At 39.2% G+C, this 18,245-nt stretch overlaps 1 protein-coding gene across 4 annotated transcripts in view; it reads left to right on the forward strand.

Annotated features, from left to right (window-relative positions):
- The window catches only part of MCUB (mitochondrial calcium uniporter dominant negative subunit beta), a 108,698-nt gene that overhangs the window by 60,646 nt on the left and 29,807 nt on the right, over positions 1-18,245 (forward strand). For 2 of the 4 annotated variants that reach the window (XM_036277957.1, XM_036277974.1), the window contains exons 2-3: positions 15,489-15,564; positions 16,767-16,937. In XM_036277957.1, the coding sequence (XP_036133850.1) occupies positions 16,856-16,937 (82 nt within the window). In that variant the 5' untranslated portion in view covers positions 15,489-15,564; positions 16,767-16,855. Of the gene's footprint in view, positions 172-5,038; positions 5,077-15,488; positions 15,565-16,766; positions 16,938-18,245 lie in introns of those variants that run through there. The other 2 variants (XM_036277953.1, XM_036277965.1) reach the window with 2 other exon arrangements.

Raw genomic sequence — 18,245 nt, forward strand, 5'->3', positions numbered from 1 at the left:
TCCAGTGAAAAGCATCTGCTGCATAGCTTATGATACTCAGGGGAGCACTTTCACGTCTACCGCACAGAGAGCATAATAGCTTGCTAAAGAAATCCAGATGTGTTCCCTTTATGTGGTGCCCCTTTGTTTCCCATTATGGACCTGACCCTTTTGTCATGCAAACATCATCAGGTATTTCTGCAATATAGAAAAGTTGTGACTATAAATATATGCACATCTTTAAATGTGTGTATACCTATATTCCAATATGTTTATATTTATATACACATTAGACCATAGATCTATATTATTATATAGATAAATAAATATTTATTATCTAAATAAACATTATCTTTAGTTTGGAAAAATAGATAATAATTCTATTGACTTTGTAAAATATTACTACTGCATTTTTGGAAATGTTTTCAGACCTTGATCTGCATTGTTTTTAATATCTTTGATGTGATAAGAATTTATCCTTTCAAGGAGAATTTGATAGTTTTGAAGAACCTAATGTTAGGCACCAAGTCTGTTGCTTTTCCTTATCTGGTTTCTAGCTTAAATCTATTTAAAGTGAATTACATGATCTAATGATATCTGTGGAATACAATTGAGCAATCCCTGAACATAGCAATAACATAATTTTTTGTTTTTGTTTTTGTTTTGTTTTGTTTTTTGGTTAGTTGGTTTAAAACTAGCCATTCTCTGCTGCTATTTCCTTAGATAATGTAAGTTTTTAACTGCAATTTTGAGATGATTCAGATGTACTTGAGACTTTTTTCTTCTTTCTTTTTTTAATGAGAAAAGACTTCGTGGATCTTATTTTAGGATGGGTCTCTCTCATACTTGCTCTAGACTGCATATTCTTTGGTCATATTAAAAAACAAAAAGAGCCCTGGCTGGGTAGCTCAGTTAGTTAGAGCATTGTCCTGAAAAGCCAAGGTTGTGGGTTCAATCCCCAGTCAGGCACATACAAGAAGCAACCAATGAATACATAAATTGGCGGAACAACAAATTGATGTTTTTCCTCTCTCTCAAATAAATAAAATGAAAAGCAAAAGGGAGCCTGGCTGGTGTGGCTCAGTGGTTGAGCATCAACCCATGCACTACTAAGAGGTCTCCCGTTCGATTCCCGGTCAGGAACATACCCAGGTTGTGGGCCCGATTTCCAGTGGGGAGCAGCCAATTGATGTTCTCTCTCATCTATGTTTCCATCTCTCTCTCCTTCTCCCTTCCCTCTCTCTAAGATCAATAAAGAAAAACAAAAGAACAAAAGGGACATGATAGAGGTCACACAGCTGCTTGTTCAGCACGGACCAAGTGTGCCTTGGGGAATCACAGCTTTTTTCGGATGTGACTATAGGACTCGATACTGTATATGGGAAATTAGAATGTAGATTCTGTCATTTATTCACGAACAAGGGCAAAGGAAAAAGTACAATTACAGAATCCATTTAACTCAAACACATTACCTGAGTAACTATGGCCAGCCATTCAGTGGATCTTTGACTATGTAGTCCTAAAATCAGACATGTTCCTGTACAAGGACTTTTAAGTGAGGTTGTGTATGCTCTTATCAGGAATAAAGAGTATATTGTATCAAACAATGGCAGGTTGCTATTCCTGTTTTAAAGGGATGAACACAGAGAACTTTAAAAATTTAGTTTTTCTTTCAGTGACACTTCCTAATGTATTATTTTTAGTTAAATGGCATGTAGTGGGAGTTATTGATATACTTGCTATAAGACTTTTTCCACTGAAAATATCTTATCATTAGTTTACATCCAAGAGAAGCAGTTTTATTCATATTTGTCTAGATAAGTAAGTTTATTTTACAAATAACTGATGCTGCTCTGGAAATGTGAAGCCTTAACTGGATTAGTAACTAGCAGACTTTTAAAGATGGGACATAGACTGGATGTAAATTGAAAGGAGGAGCTGAGTTTGGGTGAATCAGTCTCAAAATAGTTCAATTCTGCATATGTGGTGGATTTGTGTAAGATTTTTCAGAATGGTCTTTTAATATATCCCTCTAAGAAAAGGTTGTCATAGGGTAAGCATGATAGTTTTTCTTTTAAACTTTACTAGCATGTCAGAAGAATACCAAATTCTTGGAGTTTCTAAACAGGAATTTGTGGAGGACACATGAGTTTTTGTGATGTGTGTGTGTGTGTTTAATTTTTCAATTCCCTATGTAACTGTAGTTTCCTATTGCCATACAAAAAAAAGTTTTATTTAATGTGTGATTCCTTTGTTAATAGATCACTTCCCTCTATAAATGGTCATTTTAGTGTTTGTCTAAAACTGTTGTTTTTATTTTTTTTAATGTTTTTATTTATTTTTAGAGAGGAAGGTAGAGGGAGAGATCAATAGAAACATTGATAAAAGAGAAACACCAATTGGCTGCCTCTTGCACACCCCCTACTGGGGATCAAAGACCACAAACCCCAGCATGTGCTCTGACTGGGAATCGAACCAGAGACCTGTTCGTGCATGGGTCAACGCTCAACCACTGAGCCACACCAGCCAGGCTAAAACTATTGTTTTTAGCATTGTTTTATTTAGAAACAGTCACCAACTTACAGAAAAATTGTAAATGTGGTCGAAGAATGTTTTGTTTCTGAAATATTTGAGACTAAGTTGTTGATGGGATGCCATTCCCCTGCAACCATGAGAAGATTCTCCACCTTAACCACAAAATGACCATCAAAATAAAAAAATGAACACCAATACATTACTGTTACCGGTGAAAATGGAGTTCTCAGGTGTCGCGAAGAAAAGAATTTCCTGATGTCCCCACAGGAGGGTGAGGTTTCGTGGAAAACTTTATTGATAATGTAAAATGCAGGGGGTTTCCGTCCAAGGTCCCTTCTCTGTCCACCTTGCCCTGGAAGAAGTCCAATCTTGTCTCTAGCAGGGCCAGAATTAAGGCTACTGACCAAAGTTTCTGCTTCGTATTAAAGTCCAGTCCAGTGCAGCATCTTGAATGTGGAGTTCTCATGGCCATGGGCCATGCGGCTGCTTGGCTATGAAGAGAGAACAGGGAATGTACAGGCCAGTGAGGGTCATGGAACAAGAGAGAGCAAGAAGAGCCCAAGAGAGAACAAGTGAGCAGGAAAGAATTTGTCTAGGGATTTTAACTTTCCAAAAATTTTTGGGCTTCTGATGGGGTCCACCCCTAGCCAATCCATTGTTCCCAGGCTAGACTGACAGGCAAGCACCTTCCCTGTGGCACCCTGACTTCTGTGCATGCACCCACTTCCCCCTTTGTTTAATCCCATTCCCCAGTGATCTGTAGAGAATGGACTGGTGGTTCCCTGGGGAGCGTGAAGCTGTATCTTCCTGGTGAAGCTGCTCAGATGACCATGCTTATAATGTCTGGCCTCCCCTTTGCTCTCTTCCTATTGTTAATACTAGTAAACTAGCTAATTACGATAACACTACCATCTAATTCCTAGACCCCATTCAAATTTTGCCCTTTTTTTCAATTATGTTCTTTATTGCTTAAAGTTCTGAATCACAGTTCAATTTAGTTGTCATGTCTCCTTTAATCTGGAACAGTCACATTCTTTCTCTGACTTTCAATGATTTTCACTCCTTTGAAGATTAGTTATTTTTTAGAATGTCTCCTTTGGATTGGTCTGCATTTCCTTGTGGCTTGATTCAGATTATACATCACTGTGAGGAGTATCACAAGAGTGTTGCGTGTATTCTCTTTCATTGCATGATTCTGCTTTGCCACATTACTGATAATGTTCACTTTAATCACTTAACTAAGGTGGTATCTGCCAGACTTCCTCCCTTTGAAGCTACCTTTTCTCCTTTGGGGTTAATGCATTTGTGTGGAGGATATTAAAACTATGTAAATATCTTGTCCCTTATCAAACTTTTTATTTATCTACTTAATTATATCAGGATGAACTCATTGTTTACTATTTTTTCCTTTTTATTGAATTTATTGGGGTAACACTAATTAACAAAATCATATAGGTTTAAAGTGTACAATTCTACATATTTTCTTTTTTTTTTTCAGTCTGTTACTATCATTTATTTTAATGCTCAAGTTTCAGTTTTGACCATTGATACTGTGTCTGTATCCATTCAATATGCTTCCTGTCCTTCAATGAGCATGTTCTTGTTCTCTAGTACTACAGGATACTCCAGGCTTATCTTGTTTTTCCTGGGCCCCAGACCTGGAATTAGCCATTTCTCCCAGGAGCTCTGGTTCCTTCTGGATAAGAGTGGTATTTAGGAGCAAATGTCTGCAAGCTAGATATGCTCATTGTTGAAAGTGCTGCTTCTCACGGTCCCCCTCAAAAAGAGGATATACATTTACATAAAAATATAAATATATCAGCCCTGGCTGTTTTGGCTCACTGGTAGAGCGTCGGCCCTTGGACCAATGGGCCACAGGTTTGATTCTGGTCAAGGGCAGGTACCTCAGTTGTGGCCCTGGTCAGGTCGTGTGGGAGGCAACCAGTCGATATGTCCCTCTCACATCAGTGTTTCTCTCTCTTTCCCTTTTTCTCCCTCCCACTCTATCTGAAGATAAATAGAAAAATATCCTCGAGTGAGGATTAAAAAAAATAGTAATAATAAATAAATATATAAATATATCAAATTAAAAATATACCCACACATTAAACATTTGCATCTTTTTATTTTGTTTTTGCTTTTTATACAATTTTTTTTCCTTTATTGATTTGAGAGAGAGAGGAAGTAAGAGGGAGAGAGAGATAGAAACATCAATGAGAGAGAACATTGATTGGCCGCCACCTGCATGCCCCCACTGGGGATCAGACCCACAACCTGGGCATGTGTCCTGACCGGAAATGGAACTGGTGACCTCTTGGTGCATGGGTCGATGCTCAACCACTGAACCACACTGGCTGTACTATTTTGTTTATTTATATTTGTGTGTGTGTGTGTGTGTGTATTCTTTTTTTTTTAATCCTCACTCGACACTTTTGCATTTATCTTCAGATAGAGTGGGAGGGAGAGAGGAAGAAAGCGAGAGAAACCTCGATGTGAGAGAGATACATCGAGTGGCCACCACCCATACGACCCCAACTCAGGCTGGGGCAAACTGCAACTGAGGTACGTGCCCTTAGTGGGACCCGAACCCGGGACTCTCTGGTTCATGGGCCGACACTCTAACTGCTGAGCTAAACCAGCCAGGGCTGCTTATATTTTTACATATTAAAAACCACTAATTTATACCAGTAGTCTCATTACAACACTATAGGATTCATTCTTGCTTTCTTTTGTACCATACAGTAGCTCCCGTCTTTAACAGGATAAATTTGACTTTAAGGTGAATGCTTAGAATGAAGAAGTTTTATGAGTTCTAAGAAGAAAAAAATAAATCTGTACCTGAAGCACTGTGGTGAAAACTATAGAACCCCAGAAGCAGAAAGACGGGATAACTATTTAAATTTACAAAAAAATCTTAAATTTACAGAAGATGTGTTAATAGAGGCCAAAAGACAAAGGAATGTCTTCAAGGTTCTGAGTGGAAATAACAATCAATCTGGAATTTCATATCCAATAAACTACATTTCAACAAAATAAAGTTTGAGAGATTTAAAGGGTCTTATTAAGAGTTCTTGGCCAGTGTGGCTTAGTGGTTGAGCATCAACCTATGCACCAAGAGGCCACTGGTTTGATTCGCGGTCAGGACACATGCAGAGGTTTGTGGGCTTGATCCCCAGTAGGGGGCTTGCAGGAGGCAGCTGATGGATGTTTCTCTCTCTCTCTCCCTCTCTCTCTCCCTTCCTCTCTGTCTAAAAAAATCAATAAAAACATATTTTTTTAAAATAAACTTTTAACAAAATAAAAAAGAGTTCTTGAACTCTGGAAGAATAAAATTGAACACATAAAGTAAGATGTAAGAAGAAATGGAGGACTTTCGGTCAAGATGGTGGCATAAGTAAACGCAGCATCGCGTTCTCCCACAACCACATCAAAGTTACAACTAAACTACAGAACAACCATCATTCAAAACTGCCTGAAATCAAGCTGAATGGAAGTCCTACAACTACGGAATTAAAGCAGCAGCCACATCCAGACTGGTAGGAGGGGCGGAGGCGCAAGGGCTGGTCCCACACCCACGTGTGGCGGATAAAAATCAGGAGGATACCTCGGCTGGGAAGGTCCTCCCTGAGGACTGAGGGGTCCCCGTCCCACACCAGGTGCCCCGCTCAGGATTCCAGTGCCAGGAAGAGAAGTCCCCAGCAGGAACTGAGGCTCAGGAAAGCTGACACGGCTGGAGCCCCAGGCAGCTCGTTAAAGGGCCTGTGCACGGACTTATCGGACTCACTCCCTCTAAGCTTGGAGGGGAGGCAGCTCGAGGTGCGCCAGAGACATACAGGGAAGAACTGAGCTGTTTGGCACTGGAGCGAGGGCTGGAGAGGGGGCTTTCTCTGGGACAAACGTGCTGTCAGAGGCCTTTGTTCCCTTGGTGAGCCCTTCCCTGGGGCGGCACACAGTTGCCATATCTGGGACTCCAGCAACCTAGCTCACACTGGTAGCCCCGCCTTGATGATTCCCTGAGGCCCCGCCACACCCAACTCTCAGACCCACCCAAGCTGTTGCCACTTGCTTAACCATAGAATTGGCCTGTCTTGGATCCTGCTTCAGGTTTTCCTAAATTCTTTCAAACAAGCAGCATCTGGTCTCAGCTAGCCCCATACCGCTCGTTAAGTAATACGTACACAGAAACAAACACAGGGAGGCAGCCAAAATGAGGAGACAAAGAAACAGGTCCCAAATGAAAGTACAGAACAAAACCCCAAGAGAAGAACTAAGCAAAATGGAGATAAACAATCTAACAGATTCCGAGTTCAAAATACTGTTTATAAGGATGCTCAGTGAACTTAGTGAGAACCTCAGTGAACTTAGTGAGGGCCTCAAGAGCATAAAAAAGGACCAGTCAGAAATCATGGATGCACAGTCAGAAATGAAGGAGGCATTAACTGAAATAAAGAATAATTTACACAGATTCAATAGTAGAGTATGTAAATCCAAGAAGCAAACCATCGATTTGGAATATAAGGAAACAAAAAACGCCCAATCAAAACAGCAAAGAGAAAAAAGAATCCAAAAAAATGAGGATAGTGTAAGGAGCCTCTGGGACAACTTCAAGCGTGCCAACATTCGCATCTTGGGGGTGCCAGAAGGAGAAGAGCGAGAACAAGAAATCGAAAACTTGTTTGAAACAATAATGGCAAAAAACTTTCCTAACTTGGTGAAGGAAACAGACATACAAGTCCAGGAAGCACAGAGAGTCCCAAACAAGATGAACTGCAAGAGGCCCACACCAAGACACATCATCATCAAAATGCAAAAGGTTCAAGACAGAGAGAGAATCTTAAAAGCAGCAAGAGAAAGGCAGCTAGTTACCTACAAGGGAGTTCCCGTAGGCTGTCAGCTGATTTCTCAAAAGAAACTTTGCAGGCCAAAAGGGAGTGGCAAGAAATACTCAGAGTGATGAAAAACAAGAACCTACAACCAAGATTACTCTATCCTGCAAAGCTGTCATTTAGAATCAATGGCCATATAAAGAGTTTCCCAGACAAGAAAAAGTTAAAAGAGTTCATCACCACCAAACCATTATTATATGAAATGTTGAAGGTTCTTTTTTAAGAAAATGATAAAATATATGAACAAACAAAATGGCAATGAATACATATCTATCGACAATGGAATCTACACACAAAATGAACAGGCAGAACAGAAACATTCTCATAGATACAGAGAACATTTTGTTGGTTGCCAGATGGGAAGGGGGTTGGGGGAGTGGGTGTAAAAGGTGCAGGGATTAAGAAGTACAAATTCATTGCTAGACTGACAAACCTCAAAGGGATAGGGGTTGGGGAGTGGGAAGAATTAAACCAAAGAACTTATATGCATAACCAATGGACACAGACAATAGTGTGGGAAAAGGCGGGAGGTGGGTGGGAGTGGGGAGGAGGGGGGTCAATGGGCGAAAAATGAGGAACATGTGTAATACATTCTACATTCAACAATAAAGATTTGAAAAAAAAAAATGGAGAGTAAAATAGTTAGAAATTTTACAGATGAATCTTAGAAACAATAACTATGTAAAACAATAGTCATGATGACAATTTGGGGCATTCTGAAAAATAAGATAGCCCTGGCTGGTGTGACTCAGTTGGTTAAGCATCATCTCATTCACTGAGAGGTCACTAGTTCAATCCCTGGTCAGGGCACATGCCTGGGTTGTGGGCTAGATCCCCAGTAGGGGGTGTACAGGAGGCAGCCAATCAATAGCTGATGGATGTTTCTCTAATTCATTGATGTTTCTTCTCCCTCCCTATCCTTTCCTTTCTCTCTCTCTCTAAAATCAATAAAAACATTTAAAAAAAATAAGATAAAAATAATTTCTTAATTGTGATTGATGCAACTTAAGATCTTTATCATTATTCAGTAGTAGGATAGAGAAATTAACTTTATACTCTAAGCCAAGTAAGAATGTCTCAGAATGTACATGGCAAACATGAAAAGGAACAGACTGATGAATCTCAGAAGGAAGGGGGAAGGAGGGGTGGGAAGAGATAAACCAAAGAATTTATATGCATAAATGCATAACCACAGACAATAGTGTAGTGAAAATGGGGAGTGGGGAGCAGGGAGGAGGGGATCAATGGGGAAAAATGGGGTCATCTGTTACACTTTCAACAAAAAAGATACAAAAAAGGATAGAGGAAACAAACGTACTTCCAAATTAATAGAAAGGGTAAAAGTGTATAAAAAGCAATTAGTTAAAATATCAGAAGACAAAAAAGAAGAAACAAATGAAAATAGCACAAAATAAGATGGCAGAAATCGAAATTTCTCCAAAAGAATAAATGTAAACAGATAAAACTCAACAGTGAAAAGGACAGAAGTTGTTGGATTTATTAACATATGTTGAGGGTTTACTATCCACACATGGGCTGTCATTGAAAGCACTATTCAGAGCTGTGGTGAGCAAAATTTAACACAGACGGAAGGAATGAAAATGTTGAAGAAGGAAATAAGTAAAATATAAGCATAGAAAAATGAATAAAAACAAATCATTTTAAACCCTGTTTTATGAACCACCTAATGTGGAGTTATCCTGTGAAATGTGTGAACCAAGCAAGTAAACCCCTTGGTTAGATCATTGCTTTGCTTTGAAGCTTGTTCTTGGGTTCAATTAGTTTTCCACCCTGTGGTGCGTCAAGATTTTTTGTAAAATCTCACACTGAGCTCCAAGCTTTTATATTTATTTTGCTTCTCTGTTAAAAAAAATCAAACTGCTCTATAGTAGCTCTCTTTTGATGAACTCTTCTGACTATAATTTATATTAATTATAAATCTTCTCTCTGGATTGTGATCCTTCATTATTTGCTCTGAAAAGGAAACAAGGAGGGAAGGGAAGATGGAAGGATGAAAGAAATATTTACAAGAATATAATTTCAGGGGTCCTGCTGAGGTTAGCCTCCAGAGAATGGGGGAAGGCCTGGAAGGACTGGCTTAAATGCCAAGTGCTTAGAAGGTGATAAGTGTGGCCTGGCTGAGACATGACTCAGTGTGGAGGTTACTGCTGGTCACTCGCCAGGTGCTGTGTGCATTACTCCTGTTTCTGTTCTGTTGTAGTCATGTTGCAGATTAACTATTCTTCTTGGACTGCCTAGATCAAAAAGAATTATTTTAACAATGATGATTCATGTAGTACCTGAGAGAGACTGATGTATTAATTAAGATAACTGCCTAGTGTGTACTACAAAATGCAATTTTCTTAGGAAAATTTAGAATATAAATCTAGAAGTCAGAAGAGTTCACAAAAAGGGAACTAGTACATAGAGTTCTATGGGTTTTGTGGTGGGAAGATGAGAGAGTTCAGAGTAAGAGTTGGTCATGCAATGTAGGTACATTGGTCAGAGCTTTCCAGGCAAGGGTGGGAATATGGACAAAGGCAAGGAGGCATGCAACAGTGTGCCGTATTCAAGAAGCTGCAGTACATTTCACATTTCTGGGATGCAGGATTAGCAGGTAGGTGGTACTAGGGATGATTAGGTGAGGATGGAGAAATAGACAGGAATCAACTTGTGGAAAATTTTATTTGAAATTGGTTCTCTTTGGAAGAAAGAGCAAACAGAGGTCTTTAAATCTAGAAATAGTTTGCTGTATGTGATTTTTAGAAGATTGGAATAGACCTTAATCTGGAATAGATTGATAGGAGAAGCCAACTAGGAAGCTGTTACAGTGATCTAGGTGAGATGTAAGGATCTGAGCCAGGGCAGGTGGAGCTAGAAAGGAGAGATTGAATTTGAGAGCTCTGTGTGAAGCAGAATCAGTAAGCCTCAGTGACAGTTCAGTTGTGACTACTGGTCTACCAGTTCAATGATAAATAGTAAAGGAGAGGCTCAGGTCTATGGAGGAACAAGAGAGATCTCACTCAGTTCAGGAGGTGTTGAGCTGAGATACCATGGCCTGTCTGGGGTGAGCCTCCAGCAGGAAGCCTGTTGCTCCAGGGATGCCCAGATAGATGTCTCTTATTGTTTGATTCTGAACCTTGTGGAGATCTGTTTGTTTGGGTTCAGACAACTTGCAATCTGGGGCTGTACTGAATAAAGCAACAAGAAGCAAAGAAAAATATTCTCCAAAGAAGTTTGAAAATTCATTTCAGGATTCTAAAATTATTACTACTTTGTGATCCAGTCATTCTGCAGTTGACCCCAAAGGGAAAAATGCAAACAAAGATTTATGTGCAAAGCTGTTTAGAATCAGTTTAGCTGTAATGGTAAAAAATTGAATACAGTACCTAGAAAATAAACTGGAAGGTATATATCACTGTTAACTGTAATTTTAGATGATGGCATTATTGGTGACTTTTATTTTCTATTTGGAGAGCATGTGATTTATGGATTTTCTAAAATGATCATGCATTCCTTTCTGACCAGGAAAAATTTTAGAAGTAGGATATAAAATGGAAATATCCAACAATAGCTAAATAGTTAATTCTGTTATACCCATAGGATAAGTGGTTATAGAGCTATTTAAATAAAATAATTTAAAATAATGAGTTTTTAATCAGTTAGGTAAATCTCATAAAACATTAATGATCAGCTCTCAATGGATTATATGATTATATGAACTTATATATAAAAAGGCTGGCATAAAAGAATTCAGGTTGGTGGGATTGTGGGTGCTTATTTTCTCTCTTCCAGGTTTCCACAAGGACTTTTACTACATTTCTTTACCTCATTGGAAAAAAAAAGTTTCCTGGTTTCTATAGGGCATTTTGCTTTTTTTTTGTACTTTCCATGAAATAGTTTGTTTTATTCTTTCTTCTTTTCTACCACTTCAGAAACTGTAGACTGAGTGGTTTTCTTTACATTTTTAACATAAACACATATTTAGTTACAGCTTTTCTAACAAAACACCTTGTGTTTCTCTTTTGTTTTTGGTACATGGAAATACATATATATTGTTGTTGTTATTGTTGTTAATCCTCACTTGAGGATATTTTTCCATTGATTTTTAGACAGAGTGGAAGGGAGGGAGGGAAGGGGAGAAGGATGGGGGAGTGAAACATCTACGTGAGAGAGATACATTGATTGGTTGCCTCCCGCACGACCTCAGCTGGGGCTGTGAATTGAACCTGCAATCCAGGTAAGTGCTCTTGACTGGAAATCGAACCCAAGACCCTTCAGTCTGAGGGCCAATGCTCTAACCACTGAAAAAAACTGGCCAGGGCCATATATTGTTGTTGAGCTTGGAACATGGGGGTCCCTTAATCTTGAATGAAATCTTGAATGGAAATTGCATCTTTGCTTTCTTAATAATAATAAAGGTATTTAATTTATTAGGACATAGCTCTAGACGCAATCTGATCTTGTTAATTGACCCCAATGTGTGATCATTACACATCTTCTTTCTATTAATGGCTGCCTTCCTTTTACTTTGAAGCTCAAACAGATCTCTCCCATATTGATATTTTCCACTCTTGTAGTCATCTAACTGTAGCCACCACCACCACCCCCATCCCACCAAACATGTTCCCTTCTTTTTCTCACAACCTGTTTCTTTTGAACACTCTGGCTGTCAAAGATCACAGTAGCTGGTATAGCTTTTTTTTTTTTTTTTAATTGATTTTAGAGAGAGAGAGATTTTTTTTTTATCTCTTATTTATGCATTCATTGGGTGATTTCTTGTATGTGCCCTGAACGGAAATCAAACCCACAACCTTGGCATATTGTAATGATGCCCTTGTTACTGAAAAGGGAACCTAGCCCTTGGTGGGTCTGGCTAGGGCCAGCCAGTAGTAGTGTGTGGGTTCTTGACTCTATGTAGGAAAAATTTCACAGCACAAGTCCAGGTGAATTTCAGAGGATGTTTATTAAAGGTGGGGACAGTGAAACAAGGAAGTGCTGAGAAAATAGCCTAGGTTGGTCTGCTTTGGCTCACTAAGAAGTCAAAGAAAAGGGGTCCTGAAAACAAGTTCAGAAGGTTGCCCAGGATGGACTGCCACTGCCCATTGCTGCCTTAGTTGCAAGCCTCGTGGGGTCCCTTAGAGTCTAGAACAGTGGTTCTCAACCTTCCTAATGCCCTGACCCTTTAATACAGTTCCTCATGTTGTGGTGACCCCCAACCATAAAATTATTTTTGTTGCTGTAACTGTAATTTTGCTACTGTTATGATTCGTAATGTAAGTATCTGATATGCAGGATGTGTTTTCATTGTTACAAATTGAACAGAATTAAAGCATAGTCATTAATCACAAAAACAATATGTAATTATATATTGTGAAATATTTATTTCTAATTACAAACAAATGAAATTTTGTCATGAAGCATGGTGTAGCATGGGTAACAGTCTTAATATAACAACAGTAAACTACATTGCTACATTTTGCGACAGTATGCATAAAAAGCCAACGTCAGTGCAAAGGTTGAGATTGCTTCTTTCTCGCCAGATCAGAAATTCTCGGGGCAGTCTTTGCAAGGAATCGGCATTTCAGGCAAGCCCTCCAGCTGATCGTTAGTCACACAAACACTAACCAGAGAAAGCCCTGGTAATTTTCTCTGTCCACTCTGCCTTCAACATTTCCTGGTTGTCAAGAGGGTGCATCTAAAATGACTTCCTTGATAGCAGACCAGAAACTTCATTGCACATTAAATGATGAGTACTTTATGATGAGGAATCATCATTATTGATGTTTAGGAACCTGACTCATAAGCTATCTTTAGCATTATACAGACTCTAGTATAGAATTTAACTCATGTACAAAGGTGGTAATGTTATCAGAGAAATGCATGGATGGTCTTTCTTCGTTGCTAGGGAGTGGGTCCTTATGATATCTCAAGAAAAAGCATTTTCTGAGACTTGCACAGGAGGATGAGTGATTTTTATTTGTGTGGAATTACATCCCTGTGTTTCTAAAGTCCCATTTCCCTTAATGTAGTCCTGGAAGATGTGCAGCTGGGGATTCAGTAGAGCTAGAAGCAAGGCCAGTTCCACATTGGAATTGGGTTTGGTTTAGCATTAAGCTAGTCGCAGTCCATTGTGTGTGGAGTCCACCACGTGGACAAATGCAGGAGCGTGAGAGCCATTATCAAACTTGGAAAACTTCTACATATATTTATTTATTGAGAGTTACATCTATAATCAGTTTTTTTCTTCTCATCTGGTAGTAATATTTTAGAAATAAAATTCAAATGAACAGCCTTAATGTGACAGGTGATGTTTTGTTGAAACTTTGCCTACACATGTTTAATACTAGAAATATGTATTGGAATGTTTTGTTTTACTTATTGATGGGATTGTTTTGATTTTGAGCATAAAGAAACATTATTGGAGCCAGTGTCATTGTTTCATTTTTATAGCAGGGAACATATATATATATATTTTTTCTTTTTTTGCAATGAACACATTTTTAACTACTTATTCATTATTTTAATAGTGCATCCTCACATATATGAAAACTTTAAAAATGTAATTTATAAAAGCATTCTTCATTGCATAATTACTGGCAAACATTGTTAATAAACGACTGCAAGGGGATGAATTTAAAAAACTGGGTCAGCCCTGGCCAGTCTGGCTCAGTGGTGAGAGCGTCGGACCTTGGACCGAAAGGTCGTGGATTCAATTCCAGTCAAGGGCACATACCTTGGTTGCCATTCGTCCCCAGCCCTGGTTGGGGTCATGTGGGAGGCAGCCAGTCAATGTGTCTCTCACATGAATGTTTTTCTCTTTCTCTCTCTCTCCCTCTCTCAATGCAAACCCTAAACACATGTTCCATAGTAAGGTAGTTGTTCTGATGCTGTAGACCCAGCAGTGGATTCTTAGAACATGTGGAGATCCTTGTTATGTTCAGGAGGAAGGCAAAGATAATGAAAAACTTGAGACTTTGTTAAAAAAATTATAATTAAATGTGTCTGTATTTTAAACATGTAAAGGAAACCACTCAATTTATGGTTTCTAAAGTGGTAGAAAAGAAGAAAGAATAGAACAAACATTTTCATGGAAAGTAAAAATAAGGAGCCAAAAGCCCTACAGAAACCAGAGCTGTCTAGCAGACTTTCTGTGATGATGAAAATGTTCTCTTCCTTTACTGTGCAATACGGTAGCCACTCTGCACACAGAGCTATAGAGCACTTGGAGTGTGCCAACAGTGAGAGAGAAGCTGAATTTTTAGTGTTACCTAATTTTAATTAACTTTAAATGGCCACAGTCGGCCCTGACTAGTGTTCTCAGTGGTTAGAGCATCGGCTGGCACACCAAAGGGTTGCAGGTCTGATTCACGGTCAAGGGCATGTACCTGGGTTGCAGGTTTGAACTGTAGCCCATGAATGTGTCTCACATCAATGTATCAGTGCCCCCCTCTCCCCTCAGCCCCTTCTACTCTCTTTAAAGATCAATGGAAAAAAGTATCCTTAGGTGAAGATTAACAAAAAATAAAAATACTAAAAAAATGGCCACATGTGACTAGTGACTATCATATTGAACAATATAGACTTACCTAGATCAGTGTTTATCAAGTCTGATGTGCATGAGAATCAACTGGGGAGCTTGTGAAAACACAGATTCTAATTCAGTTAAGTCTGGGCTAGGTCTGTGATTCTGCATTGCTAATCAGCTCCTAGGGTGTGCTGATGCTTCTGGCTCAGGGACCATACTTTGAGAAGCAAACACCTAGAATATACTTGCATTCATTTATTTTAGACGATCTCCTAAAAGGACAAATGCAATTTAAAAATTCTTTCAGAGAACTCTAGCGTTTCCAGGAGTTCTCACACCCTGACATGACAACCTTGTCCTGGTGTCACAGGTGAGCTTAACTATGGTAGCAGGCAGCCCTGCGGCCAGGAAGGGTGAGTGAGCTTCTCTAGGGGCTTCCCCAGGGACGGTGGAAAGCTGGGATTTTCATTATGCTTGTCATATAAGGTTAAAAGGAATCTTCTGGTAAAGACACTTATTTCAACTTGACCACTTTTCTAAAAGAAAAAATAATCTTACAGGTTTTGCGTGTGAGGCTGTGTGGAAATCTGAGAGACTATCAATCACATCTTTACAGCACAGTGGCGCCACCTGATGGTAAGCTTTCTGAGCATGTCTTTGTTCCTGTGCTAATTCATTTCCATTCTTCCAAATAAAGTGAGAAGTGTGTTTTGAGAGAAACAGACATTTCTTGCATCCCTCCCACCCCCACGCCTGCATGCCACCCTGCACCTGGCTTCGTTCAGTTTCTCCCTTTTCTGTTCCCCTAATATCTCTGATGTCCTTTGGCAAACTCCCACCCCAGCAGTCAGAACAATTATAGATGAATGAGAAGAGTTTCTACCCTCAAAAACTTAACTCTTTACCCAGGAAGGCTTTAAGATCATTATAATAAAGTGTGATATCGTTACCAGAGAATTGCATGGATTGCCTTTCTTCGTTGCTAGTGAGAGTGGGGCTCTTATGATATCTCAAGGAGAAGAATTTTCTGAGACTCGAACGGGAGGATGAGTGACTTTTACTTGCATAGAATTATATTCCTCAGTTTGCAAAGTCCCTCTTCCCTTAAATTGGTCCTGGAAGAGGGGTAGCTGGAAATTCAGCAGAGCTAGAAGCAGAGCCAGCGTCCAAAGTTTTCGTTCCATGGTAGAGTTAAGTCCTGTGTAGCATCGGGCTAATCACAGTTCATTTTGTGTGTGTGTGGGGGGGGGGGGCACATGGCTGTGAGCCACGTGGGTGGTGCAGGAGTCAGAGAGCCCTGCAAGTCAGCAGTCAGGCACAACTCCTTTGTTCAGGAGTTTAAATGTCAAATCTTCTGGTGCTTGTGGTGGCCACACCTGTTCTGGCCGATTATTTGTTCCCGAGTGTGACTGACAGGCAAGCATCTTCCGTGTCACTCAGACCTTACTGGGCATGCATCTAAACTGCCTCTGTCCAGTCCCTTCCCTGATCACTCTGTGGGGAATAGACCTGGAGAATGTTAAACTGCAGCTTTCTGGCAAAGCTGTACAAATGCATGCCTGTATGATCTAGTCTCCCCTTTGCTCCTTTCCTGTTAATTAACAACTGGGTTATTACAATAATATCAATATATGCTATGATAAAATGTCATAGAATGTAGGGAAATCTGTCAACCATAGGATAGTGAAGACACTATAGAAGCCATGCAAATGATTACAGGAATTTAAAGGCTTATGAATTATATGTTTAAGCATTCCTTTGAGAATATTTGTATTTTAAAGTTATTTTTATAAAAAGTACATTTTATCTATTTTTATATTGTCTTTTTTTCTTAACAGAAATAACAGTTACTTATAGACATGGCCTTCCCTTGATAACACTTACTTTGCCATCCAGAAATGAGCGCTGTCAATTTGTAGTCAAACCAATGTTATCAACAGTTGGTTCATTTCTTCAGGACATACGAAATGAAGATAAAGGTGTCAGAAATGCAGCCATCCTCACAGCAGGTATTTACATACATACATATATATATATTTTTAACTTCCTCTTTTTCTGAATCTTTATTTTGTTTCTTTGCTTTTTAAGAAAGAAGTTGATTATTTAATTCTTTATATAACAAATGGTTGGTCTTCACTGAAACCTTCATTTTTATAATCAGTAATATTAAAATATTAACTCTATTGAATAAAAATGAATAGAGTAAATTTAGTGCAAGCTTACGTTACTTGTTTAATAAATATAGCCCTGAGAAAATTTTATTTTATTATTTTTTTAAATTTTTATGAGTTTATTTGAGCCAAAACTCAGCCCCGAGAAAATTTTAATGACATAGTCATCAGTGTGTAATTTTCAGCAGAATTTGAATAATTAAAAACAAAATGTATTCTCAATGGTGAAAATATCCAGTGAACAATTAAAATACACCAATAGTTCATTTATCTTTGTTATAAAGCAACTTCAGTATAATATGCTTTTCTTTTTTTTTTATTCCTCACTTGAGGATATTTTTCTACTTATTATCAGATAGAGTGGGAGGGAGGGAGAGAGAGAGACAGAGTAAAACATCAATGTGATAGAGCCACATCAACTGCTTGCCTCCCACATGACCCGACCAGGGCCAGGGATGAACCACAACCAAGGTATGTGCCCTTGACTGGAATCGAACCCGAGACTCACTGGTCTGCAGTCCAATGCTCTAACCTCTGAGCCAAACCGGCCAAGGCAGTATAGCATGCTTTGAAATTTTTTTTTTCTTTATTGATTTTAGAGAGAGAAGAAGGCAGAGGGAGAGAGAGAGAAACATTGATGAGAGAGAACATCGATTGGCTGCCTCTTGCATGCCCCCCACTGGGGATTTGGCCCACAACCTGGGCATGTGCCCTGACAGGGGATAGAACCAGCGACCTCTTGGTGCATGAGTTGAGCCTCAACCACTGAGCCAAACTGGCCAGGGTGCACTACATATTTTTTAATACCAGCAGAGAGGGCTAATCATTTAGACATATTAAATTTAAAATATAGCTTTCATATCCTTGTGGTCTGACATGGCCTTAGACCTACTGCCCTTAAAATAGAATCAAGAATTGTTTTTTTTTTTTAATCCTCACCAGAGCTTATTTTTCCATTGATTTTCAGATAGAGTAGTAGGGAGAAAGAGAGAAACATTGATGTGAGAGACACATCAATTGGTTGCCTCCCATATAACCAGGGCCAGGGCCGGGGACCGAACTGCAACCAAGGTATGTGCCCTTGACCAGAATTGAACCCGAGACTCTTTGATCCGTGGGCCGATGATCTAACTGCTGCGCCAAATC

The sequence above is a fragment of the Molossus molossus genome, unplaced genomic scaffold (assembly GCF_014108415.1).
Source record: "Molossus molossus isolate mMolMol1 unplaced genomic scaffold, mMolMol1.p scaffold_m16_p_1, whole genome shotgun sequence".
Classification (NCBI taxonomy): Eukaryota; Metazoa; Chordata; class Mammalia; order Chiroptera; family Molossidae; genus Molossus; species Molossus molossus.